Raw genomic sequence first — 23,414 nt, 5'->3', positions numbered from 1 at the left:
TTAAAGAATTTTTAAACACTCGCTTCATAAAAGAAAAATCACAGGGAATCTTAGCACTGTCTATACAACTTAAAAGCTTTCATGGGCTAAAAACATACAAGTTGAAACATTAAAGAATAAAGGGAAAAATGTAGGCAATTATGCCAAATAGTTACTGTCACTAATTATACCCTAAATAGTAATGCTGCATCCTTAATAATGAAAGAACATAAAATAAAGCAGCCCCAGCCACTTACTGCTTGTTGAATCAAGTAAGAAGTTGAAATGTTAACTCTTAGTATTATATAGCAATATGGTTGTGTTTCCTGGCATTCCTACAAGTTACTTTGGGAAATTTCAAAAGATTACTACCAATTACATCTAGATGATGGATTAATAGCAAAAGCCTCCCCTGCAGAAACATTTATATTCACGAGCTAAACTTGAGAAGCACAAATAGACTCCTCATGTTAGCAGAAATAAAAAATGACGAAGTGCCATACCCGAAGCAAGAGGAATTCTGGCTTCACGAAGTCCAGCAGATACATGGTGTCAGGAGCGCGAAGCCAATCTGCAATCGATCTGTTGGTGGAGGGTATCAGGAGGTATTATTGCTCAACTAGAGAAAAAAAGATGAGGAACCCCAAGACACTCGAGAAACCCCCACTCCATCCATTACCATATTTGCTTTTCATAGTACTTCATACCCTCTAATACAGCATTTGTCATGGATAAATGCCTGTCCTATGACAACATATGCTTTATGAAAACAGAATTTTTCAGGTTTTCTTTTTGTTCACTGAAATATCTCCATTACCAAGAAAGCACTAACATACACAGTCACCAAAATAGATGAATAAATACCTGTTTTTAACCATTTTGTTAATTTACATACATTCACTTTTTCTAATGGGGAAATTCACAATGCTGAAAAAATTCTTGAATCTCAGAACATTTTTTAACTTAAAAGACTTAAAACATAAAACATAGTTTAATGTCTCCTACCTAACTTACTCTTCTAAATAAAATATAAAAAAAATAAATGCCAAAAGTCTACTTTTATGTGTCCAGCCCTAATTATTGGGAGTTGGGAAGGAAGCTGGTATGATTATTAGGCAAGTTCTTGAACTAAACAGAAATCATTTTTATACATAGTAACCAAGAATAGAATAAAGCTAAGTGATTCTGGTTTAACCAATCTTCAAATAACATGCATAATTAATGAAGGGTATTTTGGGTATTTGGGTATTTTCTAGTTGTGACATCAACTACAAAACAAAAATCAATAAAAATTAGCAACTATATTATCAAAGATTAAAATAGCAAAATATACTGTTTCTAGATAAAAATCTGTGGAACTTGAGTATTGGAGAGAATCAAAATCAAGTTAATCCAGTATAAGGAAAATAAATACATTAAATAATTTATTTTTACTACTGAGGTCATAAAAGAAGTCACACTATCATAGCAAGGGATGAAGTGGGGGAATGTGATACCTGTTATTGGTTTTTAAGTAGATCATGGCCAAAGCAAGAGTGGCACCTGGACAAGTTACATCCACATTTATGGTATCTCCTTCCTATTAAAAAAGAAAAAAAAAAAGTTTATTTGTGTAAAAAAGTTCTGAATTATTACAAATTCTTCTGCATACTAGCCTATGCTTAAAATTAACAGATTTACAAATGTTGGTAAGAAAATTACTATTTTCAAATTAACTTCTTAGCTTTCAGAATTTTGATCTGTTGCTTTATTTTGAACTTACTTTGATTTGATAACTTGGAGATTTATGCTTCTCCCTGTGCATTCCTGCTTGAAAGCGCCTATGACCTCCAACCATGTACTGATAAAGCTGCTCAGGCACATTGAGATCAGACATACCTATCAAATTACTGCCATGCTGGAAAATGAGATAACAAACATATGAAAGGAAATCTTATGGAATAAGACTCATAACACACACACATGGCAAATAAAAGAATGAACTAACTTCAAACAAGGTATTTTGGGTTTTTTAAATTAAAATAACTATTACTCAAGACTTAACATTCAAACAAGCTCTTAATTATTCACATTAAGAATTACTATACTTCAGGATGCCTGGATGGCTCAGTAGGTTGAGCGTTCGCCTCTTGATTTTGGCTCAGGTCATGATCTCAGGGTTGTGAGATCAAGCCCCAGGTTGGGCTCCATGCTCACTCAGCAGGGAGTCTGCTGGAGATTCTCTTTTTCCCTCTCCCTCTGTCCCTCCCCCTGAACGTTGCTAGTGCACATGCTTTCTCTCCCTCTGAAATAAAAAATCTTTAAAAAAAATAATGACAAACTTATATGTTTAATACTTTCATATCACAAAATAAAGGCTTCAAAATACAGTTAATTATACTAATAAAAAACAATATATGAGGTATGTAAATGAAACTTGAACTCTGAATATCTGAGTTCTTTCATTATTGTACCTACAAACTATTTCAGCAATAATAAGTATAATAATAAACTTATTGAACACTGTTTCAGGTACTATTCTGTGCATTTAAAAGGATTAACTTACTTAATATGACAATTCTACCAAATGGCTACTATTTTCCAGATGAGGAAAGTGAGGCACACATAGAGCCCAAGGTTACAGAGCTAGTACCTGGCAGGGTTGGGTATAAACAAGGATATAAAACAATCCATGGAGTTGCTTAACCACTAGACAATACTGTAGTTAAAGGACATGACTCACTGGTCAGAACCAAATCAAGGTCCCAGTTCCCAGTATGCGGCTTTTCCATTATACCATCTGCTTCTTTAGTTCATGTGTCAAATGTGAAGAATCAAAAACCTAACAGTGAACTTTCTTTCTTTCTTTTTTTTTTAAATTTCTTTTCAGCATAACAGTATTCATTGTTTTTGCACCACACCCAGTGCTCCATGCAATACGTGCCCTCCCTAAGACCGACTACCTTGTTCCCCCAACCTCCCACTCCCCGCCCCTTCAAGACCCTCAGGTTGTTTTTCAGAGTCCATAGTCTCTCATGGTTCACCTCCCCTTCCAATTTCCCTCAACTCCCTTCTCTCCATCTCCTCCTGTCCTCCATGTTATTTTGAACTTTCTTTTTAGAATTCAGTTTCGGTATAAATCAGTATTGGTGGTTCTTAAGAACCCACATTTCAGGTGACACAGTCAATTTGATCAAACATTTCTGATAATTCTATACTATGTCTCATGGATGTGTTTAAAGATGGAACAAAGTCATACTGCATTCTGTCGCAAAGCAAATACTATGGTGACAACATAATGAGATCCCAGTGAATACCAAGATGTCAAAAGGACATAGTTTATCTCTAGAAATTACTATAGGCACTTAGAGCTCCTGATCATATATAATTTTCTTTTTTCTGTCTGAGGGGCTATCACTTCATCTTGCGTCTTTAATTCTTCAAGACAGTTCATTCCCTTGGTTCATTCATGAACACTGACATCTAAGCCAGGGAAATAAAAACCTTAGAGCCCCACTCTTCACTTCAAATTCTCTCCATTTCCAAATCCAGCGCTTTGAAAAATATCCAGAAAGAAAAAAAGAAAAAAGACTGAGAATCAGGTTAAGTCACAGTAAGGCAGAGTGGTGTTCAGAGTTAAGTGTCAAGATCATTTGTCTCAACATGCAGACATCATAAATGAAGCATGTGAAGGCACAGAGAATGCTTACCCCCAAGCAAACCATGCCCAAGGCCAAGCCAGCAGCTAAAGAATAAGACTCCCTGTCAGTGCAGTATTCCATTTCAGGACCAGGGGGCCGTCCTATAAAATAGAAAATAACACAGTTCAAGCTGGCCTCCCGGCCTCTTAAAATTCTATCATAAGTTTTAGAATTAGCTTTCTAGTAAGTTGCATAAGAACCATGGATTCAATATAACCCCACTCAGAAAGATATGACATTATCACAGATGATATGCACAACTGTTGGTTTACTACAATATAAAGCTCAAGATGGGTCTTTTAATGTATCAATTTGAAAGCAGTGACTTTTATACACTATGAAACCTTGGGTTTTATTAAAGAAAAAAAAAAAAACTACTTGACCACTTCCAAGTATATACATATGAGAAAAACTGAGAATAGAAGATAATGACTTAATACCATATTTCTAAAAGTTATCTCAATAAAAGGAAAAGTCAACTGATACATCAGGGAGTCTGTGAGATCTCATATAAATATATATCTTTACATGTAAGGTATTTCTTGTTTTGTCTTAAAATATAAAAATCTGTTTTATTTTTAAACATTTTAAGCGGTTTAGTATAAAAAGGGTGTGTTCACATGTTCTCCACTATTAAAGTAAAACTGATGTTCTAGGGGAAAAAATTATCAAGAAATAGAAAAAAATTTTAAAAGAAGAGTACTTGAAAATGTTTTAATTTTTCAATTAGCAATAATCGCGCCTTGGATAAACCTCATTGGCTACGATACTGCCACTGCGCAAAGCTAAAATGTTTTAATTTTTAATCTTTTGCATTTTGTTTTTATTTTACTATTTCCAATTCACTGTTCAAATACTAATAATGGACAGGAAAGACTAAGTTTTTAAGCTAAATATTGTGTTTTCAGACACTTAGCTCATTTTTTAAAAAAGCACCTCCTGATTCTAATTCTACCCTTTAGGATAGCAAAATGTATTATACATAAAGACCCCTCTGTCCAAAACAAATTTCACACTCCTGGGATTTTACCCACAAGAAAAAAGTAATTAAAAAAAAAAAAAAGAGGGACGCCTGGGTGGCTCAGTTGGTTGGACGACTGCCTTCGGCTCAGGTCATGATCCCGGAGTCCCGGGATCGAGTCCCGCATAGGGCTCCCAGCTCCAAGGGGAGTCTGCTTCTCTCTCTGACCTTCTCCTCGCTCATGTTCTCTCTCACTGTCTCTCTCTCAAATAAATAAATACAATCTTTAAAAAAAAAAAAAAGAAAAGAAATTTATACAAAAGTAAGCAATATTATACAAAAGCAGTATTTATATATAATAGCAAAGAATTAGAAATAAACTAAAAATTCCTGAAAATCAGAAAATAGGCAATTTACAGAACACCAATTCAATGAGATTACACAATATGAAATTAATTTTAAAAAACATTTATGACAATGATACATATAAAGGGCAATATAAAATAGTATGTATACCTGACTATAATTCTATGAAAGAGCATATGCATATGAATCTAGATGAAATCTTCTATATACCACGTGAAAGAGGTGTGCTTTGATTCACCTTGCAGATGAACAAGCTTTAAAAGCCACTCTTTTAAAGAGTGGGTAAAGTGGGTAAAGCCTCTGCCTTCAGCTCAGGTTATGATCCCAGTATCCTGGCATCGAGACCTGCATCGGGCTCTCTGCTCAGCAGAGAGCCTGCTTTCCTTCCTCTCTCTCTGCCTGCCTCTCTACCTACTTGTGATCTCTGTCTGTCAAATAAATAAATAAATAATCTTTAAAAAATGAAAAATAAAAAATAAAAGCTACTCTTAAGTATCTTCCTGAATAAATGTTTCTCAGACCAACTTAACGCTATTACATATTTTGGTAACAGAAAAATGTCAGCTTTATAAATAATTTATTTCATCCTGTAGTAGATTAAATTGTTGAAATATTTCACTGCCCTATAGTGCTCATATGTACACATCCATACTCTTGACAGAGCCTGATGGTTGACTTAACACGTGACTAGCTTTAACCAGGGATTTTAGCTGGCACAATGTAAGCAAAGGCCTGAAATGTGCTTCCATTATTTGGTTCTCCCTCTTGGCCTTCTGTTATCACCATAAAACAAGCACATCCTCTAGCCTGGGCCCCAGAATAAGTCATCTGGAGCAGGAGCCAGAGCAGCACACCCACGTTTAGATCTGTGGCCTAAAGTTGAGATGCTGGGCCAATTTTGTGGTTGTTTGTTAGGTAGCATTATTGAGGCAACAGCTAACTAACAGAAGTCCAGAGAAAATATATCCTCAACAATATATCCTGAAATATACATAGAAAAGATCCTGAATATAGAACAAGACATGAAACTATGTATCTAAATTAGGGAATATATTAGTAATGCCAACAGTATTTCCACTTGTCAGAAAAAGATTAACAATACATAAGATACATTTCCAAAAGGTTTAGACTCAATTACAGACAGAGCAAATGCATTTCATTAACAACATAACTGCCAGCATGGAAAGGAGGAAAAGCAAGGGTCAATCACTTCCATTCTCCTGAAAGTAAGAATTGTCTAACATAATGAACACTGTTTCTAGGGATCAAAGTAATCAACTTCGCATTTCAAGGCAGATCACTGCCAGATATTGCCTAGCAAAGACAAAGCACTATAAATAGCACTCTCACTAGTGATTAAATAGGATCTCTAGAGCTCAACAACAGGCTGACCAAATAAACATCCACATAAATAACCTGCACACGAGTATCAGCCTTGGAAAATATTACTTATACTTTTTTGTTAAATTAGCATAAGAATATTCTAATAAAAGCTACTATTTTTCCTTAACTTTTATAATTTTACTATCGTTTTTACTTGGGTTCCTGTGGAGAGGGCAGTATACGCTTATGAAGACACAGCACTGTTAATGCCATACCTATTTCAGCCAACAGGACTTCCGCAGTATGCCTGTGAGCTGTCCCTTGATATACGAGGCCAATGCCAACCACTGCAGCCACTTGGACATTGTGAGGAACATCAAGCTCTGTGGACGTTGGGGGTAAGAGGGCAGGAATGTGAATGCTAAGAAGCCGAGTAATTGACATATCCATGGTGCCTAGTTTAGCAGCAGAAACACCAAGGAGCAGTCCAATGCTTGTCATTTCATGACCCTATGGTAGAAAGTAAAATGAAATATAAGTCACTACCAAAACAAATATGCAGTCTTGACTAAAGTAAGGCCTGCCAGACTTTCAGTAAGTACTTTTATTGACAAGCACAGTGAGAAGCACCAAGAATACAACAGCAAACTAAAGAACATGGTCTTTACTCTCATGAGGCAAGCGCCCTAAGTGGGGGAAAAGCATCAAAGTAAAAATATAAAAACAAATACATTATTAAAAAGCAGTATGTTGGAAAAGTACAAAGTAATATGAAGTAGTATTTCTTGAAAGCCTAATTTCAATTAGGAGGAGCTGAAGAATTATTAGGAATATTTAAAGAAGTAAAACTTAAAACAGGACCTGAAGGATTAATTCAAATTAACCAGGAAAAGTGGTAGAAAGGGAGGTACGCAGCTTTAGGAAATAAGAGAAAATGAGGTCAGGTGAGAGAACAACATGTAAAGGGTTCTGATGTGATCCAGAAATAAACCCTGACAGTAATGGTCAAGTGACCACAGGGTGCCAAGACAATTCAGTGGGACCAAACAGTCTTTTCAGAAAATCGTGCGGTGATAATTGCAGACCACATGCAAAAGAATAAAGCTGGACACCTTCCTTACATTCTTCCCCAAAATTAACTCTAAGCGGACCACAGAACTAAACCTAAGAGCTAAAACTGTAAAATTCTGGGAAGAAAACAATAGGTGTTAATGGGTTAGGACCACAGGTTTGGCATTGAGATATGACGCCAAAGCACAGCAATTAAAGAAAAAATAGACAAACTGGACTTCATTAAATTAAAAACCTGTGTGCTTCAAAGATACCATCAGAAAGTGATGGTATCTTTCCCAAAGAATGGGAGAAATTTCTGCAAATCCTTTATCTGTTAATGGCCTTAGTATCCAGAATACATAGAGAATATAATTCAGCAAGATAACCCAACTTTAAAATAAACATAGGATATGAATAGACATTTCTCCAAAGAAGACTTACAAATGTCTTATGAGCACATGAAAGATGCTCAACATCATCAGCCATCAGGGAAATGCAAACCCAAATAATGAGATGTTACTTCACACCTACTAGGATGACAATAATTAAAAAGACAGACAAATGTTGGCAAGAATGTGGAGAAACTAGAATCCTTATGTAAAAAGGTTCCAGCCACTCTGGAAACAGTTTGGTAGTTCCTCAGAAATTTAAACAAAGAGTTACCATATGACCCAGCAATTCCACTCCTAGGAATAAACCCAAGAGAAATGAGAACATATGTCCACACAAAAACATGTACATGTTGACAGCAGCACTATTTGTTAACAGTTAAAAAGTAGAAATTACCCAACTACCCACCAACTGATAAAAGGATAAACACAGTCTATTCACAAAATGGAATTATCTAGTCAGCAAAAAAAAGATATTAAGTGCTGATACATGATACAACATGAACAAACCATGAAAACATTACAACAGAAAGAAGCCAGCCATAAAAGACCACCTACTATAGGATTCCATTTAAATGAAAGGCCCAGAATCAGCAAATCCAGAGACAAATAGTAGATCCGTGGTAGCCAGGGGCTGGAGGGAAAGGGAATGGAGGGTGACTGCTACTGCTATAAGGGTCCTTTATGGGCTGATGAACTTTCCAAAACTAACAGCAGGAATGGATACACAACTCTTTGAACACACTAAAACCACAGAACTGTATACTCTAAGTGTATTTTTACGGCATATAAGTGGAAGAGTTTATGCCAAGAGAAACAGTTTGTTTGCCAAACTCTGAAGTGAGAGAATTTGGTTTGCCAAGGAGTTAAAAGGGCCAGTCCCTGTGGCTGGAGTGTGGAGAGCAAGAGGATGAGTGATACAAAGTAAGGCTGGATAAGTGAGGGGGGTCACATAGGCTCCCAGAATGTACATCAAGAGCAACGAAAGGTCTTTAAACAGTTTTGACCAGGGAAGTGATACATGCTAATCGACATTTCAGAAAAATGACTCCGCCTGCTATGGGAAGAATGGACTGAAAGGTAAAGAAGGAAGAGCAAATAGAACAATTAGGAGCTACTGCAGGGGCCTGGATGAGGCACACTTCCAGGTGCTGGGAGTCTCACCTTGGTTAAGTAGTCATGGATATTGAGAGTAGCCAGCTTGGTAAGGTGCCCATTCAGACCCAGGGCCATGAGAAAGCCGGCATATTCATTGGCTAACTCCGCATGTTTGGGCTTATTGTAAACAATCCAAGCTGAGTCGATCTGGGAGGCGGGAGCTATCTTCAGGCCAGCAGCCACACCATTATGGAAGCTGGCCCAGCTTGTCATGTTGGGAGGCACATCAATGTTTCCACTGTTAAGGTCTACTGTTGTGTTCCGAGGAGGGGCACGTCCTATTCAATCAAACGAATTTAAAATTGAGAGACTAATTCATAAATCCAAAATTGCTCCACTTAGATTTTTGAGAACAGTGATTACCTTTTCTACATTCAAAACCCTTAACCCCATAATATCTGGAATGACATTAGTTATTATGAGTACTTAAACTTTAACTTGTACATCAAATTTGATGCAAGGTAAAAAAAAAACCGTATTTAAAATAATTCATCATCTGAAACTGGATCACTTTCTTACACCATATACAAAAATAAACTCCAAACAGATTAAAGACCTACATGTGAGAACTGAAACCAAAAAATTCCTAGAAGAGAACACAGGCAGTAATTTCTTTGACACAGGCCAAAGCAACATTTTTCTATACATGTCTCCTAAATCAAGGGAAACAAAAGCAAAAATAAACTATTGGGACTACATCAAAATAAAATGCTTTTACAAAACCAAAGGAAGCCATCAATAAAACAAAAAGGAAACCTACTGAATGGGAGAAGATATTTGAAAATCATATATCCAATAAGGGGTTAATATCCAAAATATATAAAGAACTTACAATGACTCAACATCAGAAAAAAAATAAACTAATTAAAAATGGGTAGAGGATCTGAATAGACAGATCTGAATAGACAATTTTCCAAAGAAGACATATGATGGCTAACAGATATGAGAGGATGCTCACCATCACTCATCATCAGGGAAATGCAAATCAAAACCACAATGAAATATCACCTTATACCTGCCAGAATAGCTAGAATGAAAGATAAGAATTAACTAATGTTAGTGAGAATGTGGGGGGAAAAAAGGAACCCTCATGCACTGCTGGTGAGAATGTATATTGGTATAGCCACTGAAGAAAACAGTATTTTGAGGTTCCTCAAAAATTTAACAACAGAAATATCATTTGATCCAATAATTCCACTACTGGGTATTTACTTTCCAAAAACAAAAGCATTAATTTGAAAGGATATATTCACTCTATGCTCACTGTAGCATTATTTACAATAGTCAAGATATGAAAGCGGCCCAAACATCTACCATCAATAGACGAATGAAGAAGATGTAGTATACGTAGGTATACACACACACACACACACACACAGGAATATTACTCAGTCACTAAAAATGATGATATCTTGCCATTTGCAACATGGATGAACCTAGAGGGTATTATGCTAAGTGAAATAAATCAGATGGAGAAAGAAAAATACCATATGATCTCACTTATATGTGAACTCTAAAAAACAAAAGAAATGAGTAAACAAAGAGCAGAATCAGCACTATAAATACAGAGAATAACATGATCAACAGAGAGAAGGAGAGTAGGATGATGGGCAAAATGAGTGAAGGAGAGTAGACTTAGACTTCCGGTTATGGAACAAATAAGTCATAGAAATGAAACATACCACATTGGGAATACAATCAATGATATTGTAAAAACACTGCATGGTAACAGATGGTAGCTATACTTGTGGTGAGCATAACATACAGAGTTACTAAATTACTATGCTGAAACTACCACTGTAAGTCAACTATACTCAAAATTTTTTAATAAAAAAAGTTTAAAAATAAGATAATCCATTATCCTTTTTGCTAATACACATGAGGTTATGAAAATGGATACCAATTTAACTTTATATAGATCTGATTAAGACACCCACTACTTCAAATCTGACAGAAGTAAGCTTATTAAAAAATATAATGAAAGCTAACATCAAGGTCAAGCTATATGAATAAGAAATTTCAACCTGTGATTGATGACAATGATGTTACTTTCAAACATGTCAGCCTATATTTTTCTCTGAACATTAAATACATTGTAAAAAGAGACAAGGACCTTTATAAATTTGTTCTCTTACTATATATGTTTGTCTCTCTCTATGTTTCTAATTACATGCCCCTGTTAAAAATGCCAAATTGCAATCAGATAGTACTATAAAAAGTATCATTTTATAGACCTGAGTTACCCAGTGAACCATAAAGAGTATTTGTTAAATTAAATTTTATGGTCAACTTATGTAAGAGTACTGTAAATTAAATGTTCATAATGCTACTAAGCTCTCTTTGAATTCCTTTCCTTGAGTCTTCTGGTTCTCTTTTGGATCTCCACTGTGTACATGCAAATACTGAATGCTTTTTATATCTTTAATGTTCTGTATAAATTAGGTCAGGTCTTAGATGAATATTTAAAATAACTATTCTAAATATTGCATAAAATTACATAGTTCACTACAAGTTTGAAAATATGGTTTTAAAGGAGTTCTGAAGTCATGTAAAATAAATTTCAGATAGAAGCACAATGTCTTAATTGGAGTATGTATACACAAACATACAAAGTGAAATATATTTGTTTTTACCATTTGCTTCGTGTACCTAAGAGCTAACTCAAATACTGGTGTATGACAGTGCCACAATGGGCGACAAGCTCATGAGGTATACTTTCACCTTCTCAAAAGGCAGAGAGATTAATAATGAAAAAACAAATGAACTTTATAAAAGAATTCATCATATTCACCAGAGTATTTACACACAAGAGAAAATGACAGGCAAAGGGTAAACCAAATTTTCTTCAATAAGAATAATGACATACAAAAGTACTGATATCAGTGTGAGTTAAGAAGCTATTTTAAGAAAGTATCTTGAATGTATTTTAAGAATGTTTGGGGGGGGTACCAGAATGGCTAAAAGAATAAAAGTTCAGACTAATGTCAGAAATACATTCTAAACATGCAAATTCAACTAAATGCATGCAGGGGGAAAAAAGAAGACTCATGTATTTATTTTTTTAATACCACCCTAGCATTACTGCCCAGATTTAATACATTTTAACATTTGCCAGTTTTACATGAGATTCTTTTCAACTCAAATTCTTTATATGGGGGGCGCCTGGGTGGCTCAGTGGATTAAGCCGCTGCCTTCGGCTCGGGTCACGATCCCAGTGTCCTGGGATCGAGCCCCGCATCGGGCTCTCTGCTCAGCAGGGAGCCTGCTTCCTCCTCTCTCTCTCTGCCTGCCTCTCTGCCTACTTGTGACCTCTCTCTCTGTCAAATAAAATAAATAAAATCTTTAAAAAAAAAAAAAGATTAAAAAAAAAAAATTCTTGGGGCGCCTGGGTGGCTCAGTGGGTTAGGCCGCTGCCTTCGGCTCAGGTCATGATCTCAGGGTCCTGGGATCGAGTCCCACATCGGGCTCTCTGCTTAGCAGGGAGCCTGCTTCCTCCTCTCTGCCTACTTGTGATCTCTCTCTGTCAAATAAATAAAATCTTTAAAAAAAAAAAAAAAAAATTCTTTATATGGAAACTTCAAACAGCTGAAAGACTAACAGAAGAAACACCTATATAGCCCACTCTCCATGAAGATTCAATAATTATTCAGATTTTGCCATACAGCTCCTTCTCTAAGAGAGAGAACAATACAAATATTGAAGGTAATACTGCTTGCTATGTTTCTAAATAAGATCAGGGCTCCACAATAGGTATAATATTGGAGATGAAAATGTATTCTTCATTCAGCTGATCTCATTTTCCATATGTTACTGAAAGTATGAGCTCTCCATGTATCTGAATGGGACCCTAGTTTTTTTAAATTATGCAATTTAAAACATTGTGGAATTCTATTAGTATATATGATTATACTATACATTACTATGTATATGATAAATACATCTTGTACAGGTCTCATAAAACCACACATACTATACCTCTAGGAATTTTCAATGATAATTTCAACTGTACACAACTGTCACCTTTAGAACATATTCTTACCAGCATCAGGTGAATAAACACTATAAAACCCACTGTAATCAATATTAGGAAAGGAACACACTTATATCTTACAGAAGTAAAAATTCAAAAAATGAATCAAAAGGTAATTTGACAATATGTTATATCAAAACCTTAAAATCTTGCTGCGCTAGTAGTTTTACCTCTAAAGCAATTAATATAAATAAATTACTATAACCTGACAGCGTATTTATAATAGCAAAAAAATGGTAATTTCCAACAAAAATCACATTGTTTACCTAAACTATATTCCACCAGTAAAAATAAAAATAAAAATGAAGTTGATTAAAAATATCTGTACATAATACCTACCTACCTATATACATAATTGTATACCTATGTATGCTAGATATGAAAGGATGCTTACTCTAAATCTGAAAATAATTTCTAAAACAGGGTTAAATTTTCTGATAATTAAAAATATATAAAATTATAAACTAGAAGAATAAAATTGATATATACCAAAACGTTAACACTCTACCAAGTGGGACTACTATACTATACTATCCTATACATGAGCATTGTTTCTTTCTGCTTAGTATCTTTTTGTGTTTTTGTACAAGGATCATATACTCATAATAAGATAAAACAAAACACATTAAGATACAATGTTTTTATATATTATACTTTAAGATTATTTAAAGTCCAGTAATCTCACTATCATCATCTTTCTAAACCTTCCCAAGTGCCTTTTTGTATCATGGAACAGTCTCATTAAAAGTAAAATTTAGTAATGGGCTGCATGTGACTTTCCACAGTGGTTAGTCTGATTTCCTATTTGTGCTCTAACATCCACTAGAGTGGCTGATATCTTAAATCAGTAGAGACATTCCTTTGGTTTTAACTAAATAATAATTCAATAACTCCACTAAAAATATACTTAACCATTTTCCTTTCTCACTGAGCCCAGAATTTAACATACCAGTCAAATTCAATTTGGGTATAGGCAGTGGTTCCGTTGGAACAGGATGGTATGAAAATAAGGTAAACATTCCTCGTCCTACTGGAAGGGCCATAGTTCGCTGACACAACTGGAGCAATCTATAATTAAAATCAAAACCAACATGTGAAAAATCTTTAAGAAAAAAAAAAAAAACCTGGAATATAATCTGTAGTTAAGCATTCCAAAAGAAAAACTGCTATGTAAGAGGAAATCACATCATAGTAAATTCATACAAAGATGTCGATGAATCATCCAAACATGGTTATTCTCATTTTAATATTCTTGTTCTTAGAAACTCTAAGGGAGATACACATTTCTTTTGTTCCATACTTGCTTTGAGTGAAAACCAGTCTTTGAGTGAAAAACTTGGTCTATAAACCAAGCCAACTCTCCCTCAGCAACCAAAAAAAGAAACCCAAAATGCCATTCTGATGCTAACCTGATCAAAGGAAAATAATATGTTTTGTGTTTCCTCATTTTGTTATTTTCAGTCTAGCTGCCTTCAGTATATCTGGGATCCTCCTGCCATCCTTTTTGCCAACATAGCCTCAGATGCGCCACCTCTGCAGGCGCCTGAAAGGCTCAGTCAGTTAAGCATCTGCTTTTGGCTCAAATCATAATCCTGGGGTCCTGGGATAGAGTCCCACATTAGACTCCCTGCTCAGCAGGGAGTCTGATTCTCCCTCTACTCCTCCCCACTGCTTGTGATCTCCTTCCCTTTTTTTTTTCCTAAAGATTTTATTTATTTATTTGACACAAAGAGAGACCACAAGTAGGCAGAGAGGCAGGCAGAGAGAGAGGGGGAAGCAGGCTCCCTGCCAAGCAGAGAGCCCAATGTGGGGCTAGATTCCAGGACCCCAAGACCATGACCTGAGCCGAAGGCAGAGGCTTACCCCCCCAGCCACCTAGGTGCCCCTCATGAATCTCTTTCTCATGCTCTAACAAATAAATAAAATCTTCAAAAAAAAAAAAAGAAGTGTCACTCCTGTGACCTGTAGACAGAAAGGAAGAAGTTCCTATATTAGAAGTCAGTGGATTTCATGGTGTGTCCAGGGAAACAAGAATTAGTTTCACTTACATGATGGCTAAGACTTACAGGATTTTATTTTTCAAATATCTTTTTTTTAATATACATATTTTTAAATTTTATTTATTTGACAGACAGAGATCACAAGTAGGCAGAAAGGCAGGCGGAGAAGTGGGGGAAGAAGGCTCCCTACTGAGCACAGAGCCTGATGCGGGCCTCGACCCCAGGACCCTGAGATCATGACCTGAGCTGAAGGCAGAGGCCTAACCCACTGAGCCACCCAGGCGCCCAAGACTTACAGGATTAACAGCACTATAAATGTTATACTTAGAGTTAAAATGGCTTCAATATTCACTATATTTTGAAACTAATACACCATACTTAACTTGTTTCTATGTAGCCCCTTAAAGCAAATTCAAACAGGAATTGTGGAAATAGGGGCATTTATAACCAGGAAACACTCAATAATCAAACTCTTATTAAGGTATTTGTGTTGTTAAGGGACAGAAATACCCAAGCAGAGGCTAACATTTTTCTCTTCAAAGCTATTCATAAGCATGTTCTCTCCCTAACTTGTACATACATACAGCTGCTTTTCTAGTAAGAAAAATCTGTTGGTCCCAAGATTATTTAGGAATAGTGCCCCATGTTAATTTAGAATCTGAAAAACTCAAGGCCATATCCCACAGAACTTTTTAGCAGAAACCACAAAACTGTAATAATGAAAACAAAACACTGTAATCCCTTCTGAGATGTCACTGATTATAAAGGTAAAAAAAAAAAAAACTAGCTTCATATATCAGTGAACTCAGTTAATAATCATGGCTAACTGCACTGAGCTTTACTATATACACAGCAGTGTTCTAAGCACGATATAGACATAATTCATTTTATACACAGAGCAACCCCATGAGGTATGAATACCACAATTTAGCCTATTCTTAAAGTTGAGACAACGGAGGCAGCAAGAAGTTAAGTAATTCATGCAAAGACACCCATCAGATCCAGAGTCTACAATAACTACTATGTTTTCACCCAATTTCTCTGTCCCTCAGAGTCTTCAATTATGGGTGACTAACACCTAAGTACAGATGGAGAGGAAACAGTGAGAGGCAGATTAGGACGAACTCAGATCTTCAGCACCCTGCAGCTAGGTAATAGATGATCCTTCTCAGTAAAGCAGGACCACCATAAGCAATGCAAGGAGAACCAGAGAATAATGGTGAAAAGTGACAGGTGACAGAGACACGGCAGGTAATAGGACAGGAGAGAATTTTCAAATACAAGTTGAATTGTCCCAAGGCAATGACTCTGGAATGTTACAGGATGGTTACTACTGAGTATTACTATTATCAAGGGATATAATATATGTTAGAGATTGGCAGTAGAGAAGATTTATAGAGTATTACCTGTCATATCAGGTAAAAAATACTGGTATAAGCTTAAGCTACACTAAACACACGTACACACACACACACACACACACACACACACACACACACACTTTTTTCCTCCTCAAGATACAGAAGAATGAGTTCAGAGTTTTGCTTTGTTAGTAAATTCTTATGGTAGCAAAATGGTCTCAGAGTCACCTTTTCTAAGTAGCACAAAGCTGTATTTTAGGAGGAGGATCACTTACGCCATCAGATACTCTTGGGTTACCAAATGCCAAAATATTTTGAAAAAAATGTATGGTTTACCGAGGATGGATAAAAACTTAAATCACATGGTACTTTTAATTCTTAACTATCTTTTTAGGGTTTCCAGTGTTAAACACTGATAACAGATAACAACATGCCTCTTTTACCTGTTTTCTTTTTCCTCAATGAACTCATGGTCACTGAGTTCTGGGTACTGTACTACATTGACACGGACGGGATGCGCACTTTGAAGAAGCCTTCGCACGTCCTGCACTCTTAAATCTTCACTCCATATTAATGACATAACCTCCTGATTCATGTCATTCATGCCATCATCTTCCTCCTCAGTTTCTGTTCCTGAAGGAACATCTGATGAGAGCACCTGAGTAACAGACTTGGTTGTAATAATAATTTAAAAACCAAACACCATGCACTTACTGAACACAAGGATATACACGTGATGTACTTGAGAGTTAAAATGGCTTCAGTGGGCTATATTTTGAAACTAATACACCACACTTAACTTGTTTCTATGTTAAATCATATTCCATGTAGCCCCTTAAAGCAAATTCAAACAGGAATTGTGGAAGTAGGGGCATTTATAACCATCTATCTCTCTATCATACAGAGAAAATATGCATTCCAAAGCAAGGCTGGTTTGGGTTCCCATGTATACTGGGGCTCTTATCTAGAAGTCTTTTTTTTTTTTTTTTTAAAGATTTTATTTATTTATTTGACAGACAGAAATCACAAGTAGACAGAGAGGCAGATAGAGACAGAGAGGGAAGCAGGCTCCCTACGGAGCAGAGAGCCCGATGCAGGCCTCGATCCCAGACCCTGAGATCATGACCCAAGCCAAAGGCAGAGGCTTTAAACCACTGAGCCACCCAGGCGCCCTAGAAGTCTTTTTTAAAAGTACAATTATATTGCTTACTTGGGAAAATTCTTTATTGAGCCAAGGGAAAAACATTAAATTTAGGACAATAGTCAAGAAGCTGATTCCATTGAAACATTCTAAATAACTTATAAAGATCTAACTATATCCTAAACTATATCTTAAAATATAGTTATCCTAACTATATCTTAAAAAGGAAACAAATTACTGCAAGTGGAACATGAAACCCACTCACTATTACTAAAGAGCCCATACAAACAAATATTATCTTTGATGAATATAAGCATAAGAAAACAACCTGGAAGGATATAAGCCAAGGGCTGGAGGAAGTTGAACAATATTTTCTTACTTTAGTACTCTAAAGATTTTTATTTTTATTTATTTATTTTTAAATTTATTTGACAGAGGGAGAGCACAAGCAGACAAGAGAGGCAGGCAGAGAGAGAGAGAGAGAGAGAGAGAAGCAGGCTTCCCGCTGAGCAGAGAGCCCGATGCGGGACTCGATCCCAGGACCCTGAGATCATGACCCGAGCCGAAGGCAGCGGCTTAACCCACTGAGCCACCCAGGTGCCCTTACTTTAGTACTTTAAATGGATCATTATTGATTTTCATCTTTTTTTTTTTTAAGTAAGGATGTCTTAAAAATTTCTTAATCAGAAAGTGGCAACAGCAAAACAAATGGAAGAAGGTTTATCTCTTAATTATCATTCTGTCCTCAGAAGCTTAGCATGTGTTTTCCTATGAGTCTTCCCCATCAAAAAATTCAATCACACTGCAACCTTGATGAGCACAGTATAAAATCTTCTCATTTTCTCTCAAGAATTTTACACTCCTTTAACAAGATTAATTCCCAGTTAAAATGCTAAATTTTTGCATCATTTAACATGGAAGCAACATTAACCTATAAAAAATTATAGCAGGGGCGCCTGGGTGGCTCAGTGGGTTAGGCCTCTGCCTTCAGCTCGGGTCATGATCCCAGGGTCCTGGGATCAAGCTCCACATCAGGCTCTCTGCTCAGCAGGGAGCCTGCTTCCCCCCTCTCTCTCTGCCTGCCTCTCTGCCTGCTTGTGCTCTCTCTGCATCAAATAAATAAATAAAAATCTTTAAAAAAAAAAAAGTCAAAAAAAATTATAGCAGATATGACTAATTAATCCCTTGCTTAGTTCATAAATATTCATTATAGGTCCTATGGAATATCTAACTTTAAATAAAACTATTCTACTGGGTGAGTTAACTATAAAGTATAGATCCAAATAGCTGATAAACTGAATTTCAATGAGTCATAAAAGGTAGCCTCAAATAACATAAAATATAACCTCGAATAATGGAAAAAACTGAATTTAGATAGAATTACTCAAAACAATATCTAAATAGATCAAAGATTATCAATGCCATTTGGTTTTAATGCTAATGGTATTAAACTGCTCTCACTCATAGTAACAAATGAGGTCTAAAGCTAAAACTTCCTTTGGTAAAGGAAAGGATAATCATATTATTAGCAAAAAAAAAAAAAAAGGTTTTCTGTTTAAAGTAGGACAAACACTAATTCAACTAAGAGCTATTATATGAGTGCAGATTAAGAGAGAGATGTGCTGGGCCAACCCTGCTGGAGATGGAATCCCATGGAAACTGCTACTCTCATAGGTTGAGTAGGCAACTCTGATGTTAGAAATAAAATTTTGATACAGACTCTGAAGCTCTGAAGAAGCATCAATAGCCTAAGACCTAATGTGGATTATAAATAGTTACACCATTTTGATGAGTAGGTGTTGGTTCAAAAGCTAATATAAGATGAGGCAAGCTTGTGCTGTTCTCTTGGCGATATAAACAAAGTATAAACAAGCTGCCTGGGTGGCTCGGTTGGGAGTCCAACTCTTGATTTCCACTCAGGTCATGATCTCAGGGTTGTAAGATGGAGCTCCATGTCAGCCTTCATGCTGGGTGGAGCCTGCTCAGGATTCTCTCCCTCCCTCCCTGCCCCCATCCACCCCGCTCACTCTTGGGGAAAAAAAAAAATCCAAAGTTAAAAAATTACCAACAGTGGGAAAACCATGCTTAAATCCTATGACCCTCAGAGTAATGCAGTGCTACCATTTATGTGTTTTTAACTTAAACAGAGTTCTAGAAAAAGTCAAAATTCCATGTTTAAGTTTTAAAAGAGGCTGATTTTAAAAGAGAGATAATCGAAGAATAATGATGTATTTCATTTTCTACTTGTAGGCTTCTCAGAACCCATTCTTTATAAAAGCAGAGGAAGACTGATGAAGGATAGAAAATCAGGAGGAATAACCTAAGACATCTTCTAAACAACTTCAGTGTTTCTCATCCCAGCTCCCAAAAAAACTCTTGCCTGCAACTTCAATTTTATGTGATTAAACATGTATTTACACCTATTTAAAAGATTAAATTCTAGAAATTCAACACATCAAAAAAGTATAAAAGAGAAAATAGTTAACATATTCAAATTGAAGATACATGTGCTCCCTCTTTTTCTATGTAATAATCACAAAGTAGTTAATTACCAGTACAGTACAAGTAAAGAAAGAGTCATGGTAGTGGATCTACTGTCTCAGTACTTGTCCTGACTCAAAGGAAAGAAAGTTCTAGGCAAGACAAAACCTTCACAAAATCTCTTATTCCCATGTTCACAAGTAAGAAAATCTGCCCAATAGTAAATCCCATATGGCATACAATGTAAAAGACAAACCGATATAACCACTTGTAAAAACACTTAAGAAAAAATTGAAGAGTATTTCTACTTTGATTTTGAGACTAAATCTGAACTTTGAACTTTCTATGTTGATACTCACAGATTTCCCTTTGGGTAAGTTTCCTTCACAGGCCTGCTTGGAAAGATCCTGACGTCCGATCAGGAGACAGACAGCTTCTGGCCAGTCTGAAGCAGGCTGCTCACGACAGTGGTAAATTGCATCTCTGATGGGAAGAGCAATTCCAAAGGGAAGAGTTTCCAAGTCTCTCAAAGTGAAACCTTGTGATGAAACGAAGGGAGAAAATGTTTCATTTAAACCTGCCACTGTCCCAATTACCCTCGGACTCAAGTTAATCAATATCTATTCTGACAAAAGACAGATCGATTTTTTTCATCTTACTGCCAGACTAGTGTCTAGACAGCAAGCATTAGTATAAGAACGAAAAGAACTAAAAACAGCACCAGGGTGCCTCAGCCAGTTAAGTGTCTGCCTTCAGCTCAAGTCATGATTCCAGGGTCCTGGGATTGAGCCCTGCATCAGGCTCCCTGCTCAGTGAAGAGTCTGCTTCTCCCTCTCCTTCTGCCCCTCTCTCTGCTTGTGCTCCCTCAACTCACTCTGTCAAATAGATAAAATCTTTAAAAAATAATAATAAAAGAAAGAAAAACCTTAAGAAAGAGAGAAACAACCAGAAACCCAGAAACATTTCTCAGAGAGGAAACACGAATGGGCAATAAACATAGGAAAAGTGATCAAGAAAACTCAAATTAAAATTACTACAATTATAATTTCACACTCACTGACCAATATTAAGGTAAATCAACAGAAAGTGTTCGCAACTATGTAGAGCAATATAAATTCCCACCCACAGCTGGTGACAGTATGATCACTTTGGAAAACACATGGCAGGTACAGATAGGTCCACCTCTATGGTCCACTAATAGGAGTAACAGAAACTTGTACACAAGTGCACCAGAACACAACTACTAAAACATTCAGTAACAACACTATTCACTATGACAAAAAGAGGGAAGGGAGGAAACAGTTACTCCCATCAACAGAATGGATAAATAGTGCTGTAGTCAAACAACGCAGTATGTAGCAGTGAAAATGAATGACCTACTGCTATACAAGTCAACATGGAGGAAGTGAGTGAAAAAAATAATTTATCTCTATATCCATTTACATGACGTTCAAAGACATACAACACGGATGATGAAACTATTAAAAAAAAAAAGAGCTAATACAAAATTCAGGTAAGGCTGTGATTATGGGTAGTAGGAAGGTGGATGAGAGGAAGATTACATGTGGAGCAGAGTTGCAGGGCCTTCTGGTACACTAGTAATGTTCTATTTCTAATGGTAGGTAACCAGTATACAACAATGTTCACTGTACTATTATTTTCTACATACCCGATACATTCATATTTAAAATTTTTCAGATCCTCAGATAAAATTTATTTTTATTATAATGATTTTCTAAATTTTATACTATTATATATTATTAATATTGAAAGTTAATTATTGAGGTAAAAATGTTTCCTTATAATACTTTTACTAAATATTATACAGTATACAAATATAACTAGCTTATCTAATACTTTCCAGCGTAGGTATCCTATCTATAATTTTATATGACAACTATTATAATTTTCCAAGGAAGCATACAAAATAAAAGCAAAAACTAAGTCATTTAAAATATTCTTGAAATAAGAATTTAGACAACCTATAATATTCATTACTTTATAACATACTATTCTAGAACACTGCCATTTTGTTATATCTTCAAATCCATAATTTAAAGTTTTTCTTAGTTCTTCATTTTCAAAAAAAATTTCTAGGGGCAGCTGGGTGGCTCAGTGCATTAAGCCTCTCCCTTCCACTTGGGTCATGATCTCGGGGTCCTGGGATCAAGCCCCACATCGGCCTCTTCTTTTTTTTTTTTTTTTTTTTAAAGATTTTATTTATTTATTTATTTGACAGACAGAGATCACAAGTAGGCAGAGAGGCAGGCAGAGAGAGAGGAGGAAGCAGGCTCCCTGCTGAGTTTGATCCCAGGACCCTGGGATCATGACCTGAGCCAAAGGCAGAGGCTTTAACCCACTGAGCCACTCAGGCGCCCCCACATAGGCCTCTCTGTTCAGCAGGGAGCCTACTTCCCCTCTGCCTACTTATGATCTCTCTCTCTGTCAAATAAATAAATAAAATCTTAAAAAAAAAAAGAAAGTCTAGTTATTTTACTCCATTTAAAGCCCAAGAGCACCGGCTTTGGGAAAAGGGAATAGGGAACTCCTTTCTTGCCTTTCCCTCCCTCCCAACTGTATCCTCATCTTGGAGCCTAAATCACTAACCTATATTCTTCAGAAGCACCCTGAAATGTCTGTATAATTACTTTTAGATTTTGCCAGAAATCCTCCCTTCTGATATGTGAGCACTACAATGGCTTCAAGTTTGAACATGTAATAACCACAGTTCTCCATTCTGAGGCCAGTCTGCATAGTCACAGCTTTGACTGCTCTAAGGTGAGAGGCAAATAAGCAAATAAGAGGCAAATTACCCAGTGAGAGATAAAAAGCTGATATAGCAGGATTATGAGATGGAAGCTGTGACAATGTCAGGGAAAGGAACTGTGACTTGATGGGCCACAATCTTGGTCCTGCAGGGCACTTACACAGAGTGAGATCCCCTGTCCTGCCACCCAGTTCTAGCTCACTGGGAGGAAACAGGGCCTACTAACAAGGACGTGTCTGGGGAAAGCAGGTGGCTCTCACCAGCATCTCAAAGACATGGAGAAAGCAAAAAGGACTACCTTACCTACATTAGTCATCCAGACAACTAACTGTTCAGCTAGACTAGAAACTGATGTAGAATGCTTGAAATTAAACCTGTAATAGAATGAAACATGAAGTTATTCAACAGTAAAACAAAATAGTGCTTTCTATTTTTAATATACAAGTACAATCTGAACAAAAGTTACCTGTTTTCTTCTTGTTCTGCTTGTGACTTTTGAGGGGCTAAAAGGCAACAAAATGAAATTTTATTTAGATAGTCATCCTCATAAAGCAAACATATAACATGTAGAAGATATTAGGAAATAAAAATTCACAAACAACTCCTAAAAAATAACAAAATAAGCTGTCCATTGGCAGACTGGAAATACTAACTCTAACCCTAACCCTTTTTACATTCATTGAGAAAACAAAAAACTTGTTAAATATGAAGTACTCCTGGTCTCT

General features: G+C 36.2%; 1 protein-coding gene and 1 pseudogene across 9 annotated transcripts in view; both read right to left on the bottom strand.

The window, feature by feature from the left end:
- The window catches only part of ANAPC1 (anaphase promoting complex subunit 1), a 101,880-nt gene that overhangs the window by 36,772 nt on the left and 41,694 nt on the right, over positions 1–23,414 (bottom strand). For all 9 annotated transcript variants that reach the window (XR_004287913.1, XM_032352771.1, XM_032352767.1 and 6 more), the window contains 11 exons: positions 23,156–23,192; positions 22,993–23,063; positions 20,282–20,460; positions 16,744–16,958; positions 13,889–14,007; positions 8,916–9,187; positions 6,585–6,819; positions 3,669–3,760; positions 1,742–1,876; positions 1,476–1,558; positions 483–561 (listed from right to left, as the gene is read on the bottom strand). Coding sequence is in view for 8 of the 9 variants with exons in the window: in XM_032352771.1 (XP_032208662.1) it covers positions 483–561; positions 1,476–1,558; positions 1,742–1,876; positions 3,669–3,760; positions 6,585–6,819; positions 8,916–9,187; positions 13,889–14,007; positions 16,744–16,958; positions 20,282–20,460; positions 22,993–23,063; positions 23,156–23,192 (1,517 nt within the window). In the remaining variant the exon portion in view is untranslated. The remainder of the gene's footprint in view (positions 1–482; positions 562–1,475; positions 1,559–1,741; positions 1,877–3,668; positions 3,761–6,584; positions 6,820–8,915; positions 9,188–13,888; positions 14,008–16,743; positions 16,959–20,281; positions 20,461–22,992; positions 23,064–23,155; positions 23,193–23,414) is intronic.
- On the bottom strand, positions 4,326–4,446 carry LOC116596594 (annotated as a pseudogene).

Source organism: Mustela erminea, chromosome 7, assembly GCF_009829155.1.
Source record: "Mustela erminea isolate mMusErm1 chromosome 7, mMusErm1.Pri, whole genome shotgun sequence".
In the NCBI taxonomy this organism is placed as follows: domain Eukaryota; kingdom Metazoa; phylum Chordata; class Mammalia; order Carnivora; family Mustelidae; genus Mustela; species Mustela erminea.
This window is presented reverse-complemented; position numbering and strand designations above follow the sequence as displayed.